We start from the raw sequence: 15300 nt of genomic DNA on the forward strand, positions 1-15300 counted from the left end.
AAAAAAAGTAAATTATTGGGACGAGTTAATTCCTTCTATTATGACTTCGGTATTTCTAAGTTGAGTTAGAAGTGGCACATAAAAAATATATTGACAGATTTCAATTGATGTATATGAGTTTAAAGTAGTTCATTTAAACGTCACAAAAATGTTCATCGGAGCAGCAGCAATCAGATGTTTTTGCATTATACTTGGGTGACTTGGGTTCAATTTTGTTCAATTTAAAGTAGTTCATTCAAACGTCCCAAAAATGTTTATCAGAGCAGCAGCAATCAGATGATTTTGCATTATATTTGGGTGACTTGGGTTCAATTTTGTTCAATTTAAAGTAGTTCATTCAAACGTCCCAAAAATGTTTATCAGAGCAGCAGCAATCAGATGTTTTTGCATTATATTTGGGTGACTTGGGTTCAATTTTGTTCAATTTAAAGTAGTTCATTCAAACGTCCCAAAAATGTTTATCAGAGCAGCAGCAATCAGATGTTTTTGCATTATATTTGGGTGACTTGGGTTCAATTTTGTTCAATTTAAAGTAGTTCATTCAAACGTCCCAAAAATGTTTATCAGAGCAGCAGCAATCAGATGTTTTTGCATTATATTTGGGTGACTTGGGTTCAATTTTGTTCAATTTAAAGTAGTTCATTCAAACGTCCCAAAAATGTTTATCAGAGCAGCAGCAATCAGATGTTTTTGCATTATATTTGGGTGACTTGGGTTCAATTTTGTTCAATTACGTCTCATATTCTGACTGCAGTTTTGTTCTGACTTTGACAAAGTGGTTCATTTTACTTTGAGATTCATTTGATGGAGCAGGGTAAACAAGCGCATGCTTTCATAAAGAATAAAAAAAAAAATCCCATAATTCCAGTTCAGGAACAGGTAATACTAGCACAGTAGATTTCTATTAGGTCTCATGTGAATTAAAAAACAACAACAAAGCAATGGCGTCGACTTAGGTTATATTTTTCAACATAAGATTTGGTATTTCGTGTGAAAGTACTGCATATTATACAGAATGTATGTATTAAATTTTGCACGGTTAACTCAGATTTCGTTCTAATTCTGGTGTATGCCTTCAAGTTCTGACCATTATTTTAGCTGAGATTGACAAAAATAATCAATTTCGTTTCGATTTTTTTAGAGAAATAGGTCATATTGTTATGCTTCTTAAAATCCCTCTTTTTATTATTATTTTTTTTACATGTTATAAGCATATAGTAATAGTAATACTTTTTTCAAGCATGCAAAATGTTTTCAATTTGCCGAGTTTTTTACTCTAATAAAAGACTAAACTTTCTTCTTTTAACCGATTCCATTATTTCAGACTTTTTAAATGAATTAGAATGACAAAAAACTGATATCAGTTTGTGTTAAATATTTGAAAGCACAAATAGCATATTCTTACAAATGACGGCTAGAACATGGCACGTTCCTCTTCATCATGTTTGAACTGAATGTTCCCTGCATGAGCAACTTACTTCAATGTGTCCAGCTTCATTCTTTCAAGCGATTCGCAACATCCTAGTCTTTTAAAAACAATTAAATTATCCAGGCAATTAATGCCGGCTGCATTTCAGTTTTATGGACATAACTAACTGCGATAATGTGTTGGCAGAAGCATAAGTCACATTCTTCTCCTCCATGCAGAACACCGAATGTTTGCAATGTGTCATGAAATAAACTGAAAGCAAGATCAAAGTTTAGCTTATTATTTTTTTAATGGCTTTCTTTGCTTTATACTTATAAGTAATTAAACTGTTAGGATAATTAATGTCAGTTGTATCGAAGTTTTGTGTGAACAAATGAACTTTTTTTTTGTGCATATGATGGGAAGAATATAAAATGTGCTCTGATCCATAAAGATTATTGAAAGTTTGTAACATGATGTGGGCTATTAAATTAACTGCTTATGCAAGGCCTAAGTTCAACTTCCATATTTATTCATCATGCGAATCGGTTGAAATATTCCAGATCTTTCTTTCTAAACAAATTGTGCAAAAAAGGAGACAGATTACCCTGATTAACTTCTGATGCAATGATCAGCCCTTCAGGTTTTAGGACTCATTCTCAATGGTTTGAGGGGGTAATCTCAAATAGGCTGATTAATTAAAGCAAACGGAATTTTACGTTACGAAATCAGACAAAAAAATGTACTTTCTCTGAGTAAACATTTCTTTTTTAAAAAGATTTGGATTTCTGACCTGCAAAATATATGGGTTAGCCGCACTATGAAATATGGCCCCAATAGATGGGTCGTATTTTTAAAATTTGATTTTTCTGGAACTATTCGACTGGTTTCACACAAATCCGCCATAAAAATGATATGTTTATTCAGAGAAAGTACTTTTTCGTGTCTGATTTAGTAACTTAAAATTTCGTCTACACTAATTAATCAGCATATTTGAGGTCTTCCCCTTAAACTATTAAGATTGAGGCCCAGAATGTGAAGATGCGATCATTAGATCAAAAGTTATTCAAGGTGGTCTGATTTTTTTGTGTGGAAACTCTGTACATCTTGAATAGTTAATTCTGGTAACAAATACTGATAGTTTGTAACGTGACGAGGGCTATCAAATGAATTGCTCAAGAAAGACCAAAATTTAACCTACCTACTTTCACTGATATAGTATCGGTAATAAGGTTATAGATTTTACCTTCCATGTAAATGGATTCGAATAATTTTCGTCAACTTAAATAGTTTGTTCTGGTAACAAATGTCATCTGTAAAAAAAATTGCGAGCAGAAATAATATATCCTTTCATATGAGGCAAAGACCTAAAGACTGGTCTTTCTCTTTCTTGGAGTAAACTAAATCCTTATAACGTGACCATTATCATGAAATAAACTATAAACTACACCTAAGTCTAGCTTCCTTCTGTTAACAAATTTCATTGTTCTAGATCTTTTTCGGTGAATTGAACTGTCTGAATAATTAATGGGCAACTTATAGTTTTTTCGAGTACAAATAACCTATTCTTACTCCGCCTCAATCGAAGAAAATACCCCTTTTTAGAATAGAAGTATAGGTATCTCATCAATATCCCTCACATAGAGGCGTCAAATCTTGTGGAGAAATAAAAGCCACACCCAATATTCCACAATCGGGTATGAGTGACCACGCTCTTTCAACCCAAAAATCCACTGAAATATAGATATTACTCAAAGTGGCTGCTGCGTGATAGTGACCAGAAGGGTGCGTGACAGTGAACGGAAGCCACGCAAAAAACGCGTTGAACTTTCTTTTTTAGTTTGTTTTAATTCTTGAGATTCACTGGCCTTTAATCGAAGCACAAGTCATTAGGCCTACACGAAAACCGCGTTCCTAATTACTTCCCCGTTTAGAAATGTACTTTGGCTCCCTGACAACTCATCAAAGCCACTTCAACAAAATGAAGTCTCTGTTTGAAAAACTCGTAAGTGCTAGGGTTTGTGGGCGGTTGTCCACTCACACGGGGGAGAGATTATGCACTGATTTGAATGTTGATAAGAGCGAAAGGCTGGACCTCGTCTTGTTTACAGCTTGCTTGTGTTGTGGGAATCTGCTTTTGAAATCTCACGATGTCCGAATTATAAAAGAATTGCTTAACGACAAGAGTGAATTTCCACGAGAAAGAAAAAGCAAGCGAGTAAATAATGTTTTCCCTCTATGCAAATAGATTTTTGTTTTATAAAGTATGTTAATGATTTTAGAAGAAAAATTCACTAAACTATTTGAAGTTTCGAATGAGCATTTCAAAATGGACTGTAATGGTTTTTATAACCGTAATGGAAAAAAAATTGCAGTTCATTCTTTTATGTACCTTTCATTTGTAAGAATGTTGTGTTGTTATGTAAATAAATAAATTTCTATAATTTAAATTCCTAATGCTTTTTTCAATTAAGTAACATGTAAATCAGAAACTAGTTTTAGAAAGAAGTTGTTCAGCCTTCTATCAAGGTTCTCATGCTTAAGAGGCAAATTCGATTGTCATCTGCTTAAAACTTAAACAGATTACAATACTAGCGGTTTTTAGTGAACATATGGTCCAACTTTTAAGCATACCTATTGCTGAAATGTAACACTGCCATCAGCTGCAGAGATCTAAGCATTTTTTTTCTCATATGCAAATTGCTTTCCTCGAGTCTAGTTATACAGTATCGTGAGAGCAAATAGAAAGACAAATCTTTTTGCATGCAATTTTTTCATTAATCTGACCTTATATTAATGTTCTTTCTGTCTCTTGGTGGTCACTTTCACCCATCTTCGAATGTCTATTCTGCTAAAATTGAGGGCCGGTATTTCCCCCAGAGACTCATTTGCACTATAATACTAAAACGAATGACTCTTAATTGCAGTTAAAATCATGTTTGCTTTTGGTCTTAATGCTTGTCCTATTAAAAACTTTGATTGAAAAATGTGTTGAAGTTGAAAGTGCATAAGTTTGTTAAATTGGCACCATCATGTTCAATTTTATAGTTCCAAATGGTACCGATAGCCCTCAAATTAGTTCATAGATGTCTAGAAATACAGGTCGGCTAGTTCTCTCTTTTATAATGTGAAGATACAATTAGGCAGTTAAATTATAAGCCAGATGATGCTTAAAATTCTTAAATACAATCTCGGATTGTTTCAGATTTACCATGTAGAAACAACTGTTTGAACTATCAAAATTGCAATTTGCATAATGACGTAAGCCTTTTGACTTTCAAAAACGAGAAAGTATGGTACGATTAATCTTCAGACCGGAAGAAATATTATTTAACATAGATCTTTTCATTAATTATAGCCTAATCCTGTATTCAATTGCTTTAAATTTAACTTTATGACCACATAAAATTAATTCCGACTACTAGGTTCAATCCACGCGAACAAGGGTTCATTACATACATAGAAAACTAAATACATAAAATCTCAATTGTTAAAATAGCGATAGCGTAGTGGGGGTTCATCTACCGGTTGAAAATGATAGGGATGCTGGCGCGTTTATTACGTAGCAATTAAGGTGGTATTTGCCGTTTTATTTTTTTCACTCTTCTTAAGTTGGGTGATAAAATCTTTAAAAGCCATCGCGGCTACTTTTGTTGCCGTGTTTGAGTCTCACTTTTAATTGGAATGCGTAAACGAAGAGATACATTTCAGGCAGAGGCACGCGCAGCGGTAACAAAATTGTGTGTTTAATGCCCGCCAAAATAACTAATCAGAATGCAGACGCTTCCAAGGAATTTCACTTAATTGGCTCCCTACCTGTCTCGCCGCACACGCCTAATTTGAGCGAGAGCATATCACTTATGAGGCGTTTGGTATGGTGCCGCTCGGTTTCCGGTGCGGCACGCGTACCACTTGGAGGGGGGTGCCAAGGCAGCTTCTGAAGAGGGATATTAAATTGGATTCTGGTGGTTCATCGTTCTCTTGGATAAGGGCCAGGTAAGGGAATTTCTCTGGCCAAATCGAAGGCCATTTTCGCTCTTATTGATCCAATGTTTGCTGCAGGCCTCTTTGGGATGATGACGTCATCCAGGTGCCTGAGGCCGGAGCATGTGGTGTCGACAGATTCCTGACGTGCATCCCCCAACTCATTCATCAAGGGAGATTTCCTCGCAATTGTTACATACGGGCAACCTCCCAATCACGGGACATCCCCCGAACACCTCCTCTCGCAATAACACCAATCCTCTCTGCTCATCCTGCTCTTCTCCTGGAATCAGGAACAAGAAAGAGCTTCGGGAGAAACTGGAATTCAATTTTTGTTGGGTTGCATGCAAGTGCGTTAGGGAGAAAAAAGAAGCTGTAGCCTTTTTTTACAAAAAAAGGCGGTTCTACAATGAGATCTAACAATAATACTTTTCTTACTACAAATTTGCCGAATACCTTTCCAAGTTAAATTAAATTAAAACCAAATGCAAAAAATATCTGATGATACGCAATGGAATAGCAAAATTTAGGGCACAAAATAACTATGGAATTCTAATATTAAAAGTAGTAAATGAAATTTAGAATTTGTTTTATCCTTGTTACTTTTAAACATTTTACACATCTTAAATATCATCACTTTTATTATATCAGTAAAGGAGTTAAACCTGAGTTGATAACTTTGTTAAGCGTATATCCTCAAAGATAAAAATAGTTTAGGATTTAATATTGTAGCAAACTAAACTCTTTTGAGGCTATTACACAAATTTTGCCATTTTTTGGAGTGAATTACACGCGTTATTTCTTGTAATTGTGGTTGTTTTGAAATCATCCATATTTTGAATAATACGTTATAATCTTAGAGCAGTAATATAATACCTATATTACTACTCAAAAAGGATAAACTAATTTCTGAATTTTAAGCTATAATATTATTAATTAAAATAATAGCGAAAAGTAGTTAAGTAGTTTGATGGTCAACAATTGGTTAAACATTTTAATTTGAATTGGCTTCTGTCTTACTTCAAACTAAGAGTGTTTTTTTTCTTGCTTTGATTAAATTCTAGATTTCAGAACTGATTTTAACCAATGTTATTATATGGGAAACTGTTCAAACGTTTTATTAGCCTGCTTTCAGAATCGATGGTCCATCTCCAAGAAAGCAATAATAAGCAACTCGTAAACCTTTCCTTCCTTAGGTGTTTACGTAATAGTATTTGCAAGATTCTTAAGTCGACAGAACGTTTTTATTTGAATTTCACGAGAGACTGTTCAAATATTACGTAAGAACCTAAAAAAGGTGGTGGAATTCCTGATTTGCTGACAACGAGGTAGAAGGAGTAGGAGCAGTGCTCACCTATGTAAAATGATGTTGAGGTTTGAGTTCGAGATTAGTTAGATAGTTTGAGTTTCCTGTGCTGGCAACATCTTATTGTTTTTATATTCTTTTTGGATGTAAATAAAAGTTAAGTTTTCAGTTTGTTCTACGTGACTTTCAGTCTGATTTGCTCTCAACAAAATCCAACATTTGGTGCCAACATCGTCCAACAAAATCCAACATCGTCTGCCAAGGTTAATTCTTTTATTTTATCTTGTAAACGTTCAATGTTGTATTCTTTTTCAGTTTGTTCTACGTGACTTTCAGTCTGATTTGCTCTCAACAAAATCCAACATTTGGTGCCGAAATAACTCGGTAAGTCATACTGAACCTTTTATAATTACTTTCGTCAAAAATCTGAATTGGAATGGCTACCGGTAGTGAAAAACTTGTAATATTTAAACGCAAACGAACAACGCTACGTACCGCCATTACGAAACTAACGACGAAATTGAACGATGCTGCTAGTACACAAACTGAAAAAGAATACAACATTGAACGTTTACAAGATAAAATAAAAGAATTAACCTTGGCAGACGATGAAATACATAATTTTTTAAATGATGAAGAATATCAGGAAGACATAATAGAATGCGAAAGATACACAGAAAATGCTCATTTGGCGTTATTTAATTTCAAAAGAACAGAGAATCGGAATACGAATTCAATTTCTGAAACATCGCCAACAGCTGCCAATATAAATAATTTTTCAGCTTCGCCTTCAAATGTTACAGTAAAGTTGCCTACAATAAAAATAAATATGTTTTACGGCGAAATTGAAGAATTCCATAGTTTTTGGGAGCGTTTTGAAAACTGTATCGACAAAAACGAAAGTTTATCGCTGATTGACAAGCATGTTTTTTTGCGGAGATATTTAGATGGAGAGGCAAAACGAATAGTTGATGGAATTAATATAACTGCAGAAACATACGCAACAGCAAAGGATATTTTGAAATCGAAATATGGCGATAAAGATAAAATAATACAGGCTCATCTCGATTATTTAGAAAACTTAAAACCTGTCAAAAATCACTCTCCAGCAGCAATAAATGAGTTATATATTGATTGTAATCGAAGAATACAGGCTTTAGATGCTTTAGGAGAAAAAACTCAATCATACGGAAGAATTTTGGCTCCGAAAATACTTCGTGCTTTTCCTCATGAAATCTGTCGTAACTGGATTGTACATGCCAAACGTGAAAATTTTGGTGAAAGCGATATTTCAAAATTAATGAAATTTTTATCAGAAGAGGTCGAGGGATCAATTACTGCAAGTAATATTAAAGGTTCACTTGCTCCAGACTATCCTATTAAGTCCTCTTTAGAAAATTTTAATGTGAATTCTAAATCAGTTACCAAAAGTAAAATAATGTCACCCTTTTGTCCTTTCTGTGAAACTGTCGGACATTGGCCTCAACAGTGCAATGTTGTAACGGACATAGACGCGCGCATACAGAAATTGAAGACTAGTAATAGATGTTTTTTGTGCACTAACCGAGGACATACCAAAAAAAATTGCCCCCGAAGAGAAAAATTTCGCTGTGCCAAATGCAAGAGAAAACACCATACATCAATATGCAAACCTCAAACCAATGAGCAGCCTGCGGCTACATCTACAAACAAAATTGATGTATCGCCTTCCAGTTTCGTTCATTTGCAAACTGCACGAGTTTTCATAACTGGGCCCACTGGGATTACAAAATTGACACGTTGTCTTTTGGATGGTGGAAGTCAATCTAGTTTCGTTTCTTCTAATCTTGTGGATACTTTAAAACTTCCAATCATTTCAACCAGACATTTGGACATTCAAGCCTTTGAATCCCCAGCTAATGTTGGCTACAAGCGAAGACAAGTCAAATTTCAGTTATCAAGCATCTGGGACAAATCTAAAGTTAATGTTACTGCATTTGAAAGCTCCAACAAATATGCATCACACCTACCTTCATCAACGGATGTTTCACTCTTTGCTAAAAACAAGCGAATGAAACTTGCTGATCCAGATGATTCATTGTCGAACTTACCAATTGAGATTTTAATCGGTGCAGATTACTACTGGATTGTTATGAATTCTGAAGCTCCAGTCAGGTTGTCGGATTCTCTGGCCTTGGTCCCATCAAGATTTGGTTGGGTACTTAGTGGAACTCGATCACACGCAACAGTTTCCTTCATTTCAACGGTTCATAATGTCGATGTGGATACTTCAACTCAGGAATTAGATAATGTGGTACGAAATTTCTGGAACTTAGAGAGCATTGGCATACAACCAACACAAGAAAAAATAAGTCCTCACAACTCTGAACTCTTAACGAACTTTCATCAATCTTTTGAAATCATCGATGGTAGAAGAGTTGTAAAATTGCCTTGGAAACCAGAAGTTCAACTTTCGTCGAACAATTATGAAGTCGCAATTCAACGATTTAAATCTTTAACAAGGAAAATGCATGCAAATTCAGAATTCAAAGAAAAATATATTGAGCACATGCAAGATTACATTGATAAAAAACACGTTGAAGTTGTCTCAGAAACACATAATGAGGAAGGTTTATATTACTTGCCCCATCACGCTGTAAAGAAAATCACAAATGGAGAAACTAAGTGGCGTATAGTTTTTGATGCATCTTCACATTCTCCAGGTCACCCATCTTTGAACGACGCTCTTGAAGTAGGACCAAATCTTCTTCCTAATATCTTAGCCACATTGTTGAGATTTCGACTTTCTAAAATAGCAATCACTAGTGATGGGCGACAAGCATTTCTGCAGCTGATTCTAGCAGAAGAAGACAGAGATGCAACACGATTTATTTGGTACAATACTACATATACTCCTGATGGGAAACTCTGCACTGAAGATAAAATTGTAACCTATCGATTCACACGTCTTCCATTTGGACTCGTCTCTAGTCCATTTTTATTAGCAGCTTCTCTTCGTGAATTGGCTTCAAAACACAAACAAGCATATCCTACAGCAACTAGACACATTGAGAATAACACCTATATGGATGATTTTGTAACCGGAACGTCTACGGATACTGAAGCTCTGAGTCTTTACCAAGAACTGCAGCAACTTACATCACTTATTAGCCTACCATTAGACAAATGGACTACAAATTCTAAGATTTTGAAAGATATGTGGAAACAAGAAAACGTCTCGTTTAAGGATATCACGCAAGTCTTGGGTGTTAAATGGGATACTAACAGTGATGTTTTTCAAATTGATGTGCAGACAAAAATTGTTCAAGCATGTAAAGAACCAGTAACAAAACGCTTACTACTGAAGTTGATGTCAAAGTTTTACGATCCTCTAGGCTTGTTTGCTCCAGTTACAGTAGTTGTGAAGATATTGTTTCAAGATACATGGCTTAGTGGTATTCAGTGGGATGAACTATTACCTCCATCTGTAGCGCAGCAGTGGCACAAGTGGATAAATGAATTACACTATCTGAATGAAATATGCATCCCAAGATGGATTGGCTTTTCCGAAAATTCCGACGTTACCATACATGTGTTTTGCGACGCTTCGGAACGTGCATATGGTGCTTGCTTGTACGCGCGTCACGCAGATGATATTTCCACAGAGATCCATCTCATTTGCAGTCGAAATAAACTAGCCCCAATCAAAAGGGTCACCCTTCCGAGACTTGAATTGTTAGCTGCACTACTAGGAGCTCGCCTACTCCAGTATTTTTGCAAGGAAACGAACATGAAATCCCACACTGCAATACTATGGAGCGATTCTACTGTAGCTTTAAGTTGGATAAAGGGAAATCCTAACCAGTGGAAAACATTTGTCTGCAACAGAACAACAGAAATCCTTCAAAACACTACTTCAGCACAATGGCGCCACTGTCCCGGTACAGATAACCCTGCGGATCATCTTACTCGTGGTACCTTTCCATCACAGTTATCGATTTTAGAATCTTGGTGGCATGGTCCGAAATGGCTAAAACATGATCCAGAAACTTGGCCTATCAAAGTTTTATCTACACGTACACAACCTTTAGTTGAAGCTGAATCACGAAAAATCAAATTTCAATCCTCCTACGTTGCAACTACAGAACCCATCATAGATATATCTCGTTATAGTTCTTACACGAAACTTCTTCGTGTCACTGCCTGGATTCTACGTTTTGTATGCAACTGTAAGACACAGCAACGCATGACTCATGAACTGAATTGTAATGAAATAGAGAAAGCTAAAAACTATTGGATACAGACTGTACAGAATCAATGTTTCTCAGCTGAAATAAATGCCTTAAAAGCGGAAAGTCCTCTGCCGAAAAAATCCAAAATTTCCTGTTTCAATCCCTTTCTCGAAGATAATTATTTACGCCTTGGGGGAAGGCTGCAATTTTCAAACATTTCTTCTGACACTCGACACCCTTTATTGCTCGATGGTAAACACTATTTTGTCCACCTTTTGATCCAGCATACACACATACGACTCCACCACTTAGGTGTGCGTATAATCCTGTCCGAGTTACGTTCAACCTTCTGGATTTTAAGAGGACGTCAAGCTATAAAGCAAGTTATTCACAAATGCCTACCTTGCAAGCTGTTCAAAGCGAAATGCGGAAAACAAATCGAAGCTCCTTTACCTCCTGAAAGAGTTGTACCTTCTGCTCCATTTACTACCACAGGAATTGATTTTGCTGGACCCGTGAATATTCGATGTTTGAAATCAAGAGACACAGCCTACATAACACTATTTACTTGCGCAACAACACGTGCATTACACATTGAACTTGTGTCGGATCTTACCACAGACAAATTTCTTTTGGCACTACAACGTTTTGTTGGCCGCAGAGGACTCCCACACACAATCTATACCGACAATGCTACCACTTTTCATGCAGCAAATAAGGACTTGATTCTGCTATGGCAAGTTCTGTCATCAGCTAAAACTCAGCAATATTATGCCCAAAATGGCATAACTTGGAAATTTATCGCCCCACGAGCGGCTTGGTGGGGAGGCTGGTGGGAACGCCTAATAGGAGTTGTCAAGCGATGTTTACGAAAGGTACTCGGACGAGCACTTCTTGACGAGGAAGGTCTGTCCACGGCCCTCATTGGAATAGAAGCCGCTCTGAACAGCCGACCATTGATATACGAAGATGACAGTTCCACAGCCTTAACACCAAGCCATTTCGTGACAGGACGGAAACTAACGGCCATTCCATCCAGCCCAAATAACAACACAAAGCTAAGAAAATTCTACAAGCAACAGCAGGACTTACTCGACTGCTTTTGGAAAAAATGGTCTAAGGAATATTTGCTTCAATTGCGGTCATTTCATCAAGTTCGTAATCAGGACAATATCATTAACATCCGAATTGGCGATATTGTACTTCTACAAGAAGATGTCCGACCACGTCACATGTGGAAGAAAGCTAGAGTGGTGAACTTGCATGAAGGACGAGATGGAAAAATAAGATCCTGTGAGCTGAGAGTTAATGGTCACAATATAACCCGTCCGGTAGCTCTGGTCATCCCCCTCGAGGTCGACCAGGGTGGGGAGGATGTTGAGGTTTGAGTTCGAGATTAGTTAGATAGTTTGAGTTTCCTGTGCTGGCAACATCTTATTGTTTTTATATTCTTTTTGGATGTAAATAAAAGTTAAGTTTTCAGTTTGTTCTACGTGACTTTCAGTCTGATTTGCTCTCAACAAAATCCAACAAATATTAAAGTCCCCTCATTATTAATTTCTTTTATATATATATATATATATATATATAATATATATATATATATATATATATATATATATATATATATATATATATATATATATATATATATATATATATATATATATATATATATATATATATATATATATATATATATATATTAAAGAAATTAATAATGAAGGGATTTTAATATTTTATATAGGTAAGCACTATAATAACAGGGCTACATCCCTGTTATCATTGTTGTATTCAGTTTTAATAATGCAGTCATAAGCTATAATACGTTCTAAACAGGTTTATTTAAGGGTAGGCTGGTGGTTATAACAGTTCACATCCCCACTCCACAAGGGAGGGTGTGTGGGCCAAACTCCGGATGGTTCCGGCAGATATTTATGGAACACGTTAATCAGTAAGAGACATGCGAAAACCATCGGTCCCGCATTAAATACTTACAGATTTTGATGTAAACAGGTTCCAGTCGTACATACCTTGTAACTCTACTCATTAATGAAAATCATTTAATGCTTCCTAATATGGAAGTGAAAGAGGGACAAGATTATAAAAATAACTCCTCCTTTGAAATATAAATCTAATTATAATTCAATGGTATGTTTTTAGCCTTGAAGTCCCAAAATAGAATTTCTACATCTATTCTTTACCAAAGACATTTTATAAAAACGAAAGAGTTTTAATGGTTTTATTAATTCAAGAGTATTTATAATTTTTGTATTACATATATTTATATATATATATAAAGTGAATTTTTGTTTCTGGAAGTTCATTCTATAATGTATATACTATGAGTGTATAGTATAAACAGTTACAGAGTTTGCTTTCTGCTCATTTTCTAGAACTTTGAATCATCTAAAATGCATTAAAGACATTCTTATTGCCTGACCGGTCTGGAAATATAAACATTTAGTAAAACATTCAGATAAAGCTTCATTGCATAAACGGCTTTAAACTATAAACATTCACTGCGCAGTTTTATACGAAAGCTGGCATTTTTTCAAAAGGAAAAAAATTACCTTTATAAAGTTCAAATTTATTTGAAAGATCTCTTCAATTTAACGATCCAATGCCCTCCAGAAACTTTTTCCATTCATTGAATTTTTCAACCCTTTCTCTAAATCGCTCGAAGTATAGAATAACACCATGAATTTTTGATGACCAATATTGCGGAACGCTTAATATGATGATTGTGCCCTGCCTACCGGAGCGCCGCATCTCCCCTTCTGTGTTTTGTAATCAGTATAACTCTTCCACCATTCTATAAATTATTAACTGGATTGGTTGAAGCCTCAATAATTCGTCTATTATTTTCAACTTCCAATCATCAAATATACAAACCTGGTTATAATGCTGGCCTCGTTTTAAGCAAATAATTTCGTTAATTGATCATGAAGCTCGCATCAGGACTTATATGGAATTTCAAATTTTTACTAATTGTGAGTAGGTGAAAAAAATTAATCATGTGACTTGAAGTTTCGGGTAAATTGAGGCTCCTAATTGTTTTTTCCATGCAAGAGTTGATTTCATATTGACTTTTGAGTTATTGGTAAAACTTAGTTTCAAAGAAAAGTCATTATAAAGATTTTAATTCTTGCATACAAGGAAATAGCTTTTTTGAAAGTGGAACAGTTTTTTAGAAATGGGTATCGCTATAAAGTCGCTTCTTTATTATTGCCGTAGAAGGTTTGTTCTTTGTTGTGCCTCATGTGCGAAATTTGTTTCTGTCCTATGTATTTTACGTATTCTACGTACAGTAAAACTTGTGTAAGTTGACCACTTGTGGTGCGTTGTTTTAGTGGTCAACTTAGACTAGTGGCCAACTTATAGAGGGGGTGGATCATTGTTTACTTTTTCACTGCTATAAATTAAATTTTTTTTTTATTTGACTTAAAAAATTTATTCAGAAAATATGCAAATGAATATCTTAAGAAATGCGTTTAAACCTCAATGAACTTCAATTTGATATTTATAATTCTAATATTTAACTAATTTTTAAAAAAAAAATATTTCGTTAGTTATGCATGTGAAGCGTTTAATAAATATAATTTCTTAAAATACCAGAACACGAGAACATGTAATTTGAAAACTTTAACAAAATAAAATTATTTGAACACTTTAAAATTTATTTACTACCCTTAAAGATCAAAGACCATAAATAAAGGATCAAAGCATATTTCAGAGCATTCATTTATTCAAATGCTCGACTGGAAGAGCAACTTTTCAACTAACATACCTGTTTTCAATGAACGGATGAAAGAAATGGTCAAAAGCTGACCCCTTACAGTTTCCCCTGATGGTCAACTCACAAAAGGGTTTAGATTAGCTTTTTACACTATTTCACCAAACAAGTGAAATTTTAACACACATTGCCAAAATGACAGAAAATTTTCTGAATTTTTTTTCTTTTCTGGTCAACTTATGAGGGTTTTAGAATAGAATTCCATAATACTCCTAGACAAAATTGACTTATTTCAGTGGTCAACATACAAGATAGACAGATGGTCAAGTTACAAAGGTTTTTCTTCTTTATATTATATAGGAAAAATTCCGTTCTTGATAATTGAGGTCAACTTATGCTGGTGCCCAACTTACAAGGGTGGCCAACTTGGCAGGTTTCACTGTATTTTACGAATTTAGTCTTTTAACCATTTAGAAACTACCTGAATAATAATTTATTGATTGCTGGAGAGGCTAGTATTTATCTAAGCATGGTTTTGAAGTCATTTTCTGTTTTGAGTTTTGTTTAGAAGTTATTGCTTGAACTTTTTTTTAATAATGTTTTCTTCCCACCGTCTTAAAATTTCAATCAAATATTACGTAATCATCTCAGGGAT

The 15300-nt window shown here is 35.0% G+C and overlaps 1 protein-coding gene across 1 annotated transcript in view; it reads left to right on the forward strand.

Moving 5' to 3' along the window:
• Positions 1–3389: 3389 nt before the first annotated feature.
• Positions 3390–15300, forward strand: part of LOC147803041 (uncharacterized) — a 48488-nt gene continuing 36577 nt past the window's right edge. The window contains exons 1-4 of the mRNA XM_087152853.1: positions 3390–3626; positions 8368–9106; positions 9281–10906; positions 11006–12023. Coding sequence (XP_087008979.1) covers positions 3390–3626; positions 8368–9106; positions 9281–10906; positions 11006–12023 — 3620 coding nt within the window. The remainder of the gene's footprint in view (positions 3627–8367; positions 9107–9280; positions 10907–11005; positions 12024–15300) is intronic.

The sequence above is a fragment of the Parasteatoda tepidariorum genome, chromosome 10 (genome assembly GCF_982258835.1).
Source record: "Parasteatoda tepidariorum strain Cologne lab strain chromosome 10, Ptep-v5.0, whole genome shotgun sequence".
In the NCBI taxonomy this organism is placed as follows: Eukaryota; Metazoa; Arthropoda; class Arachnida; order Araneae; family Theridiidae; genus Parasteatoda; species Parasteatoda tepidariorum.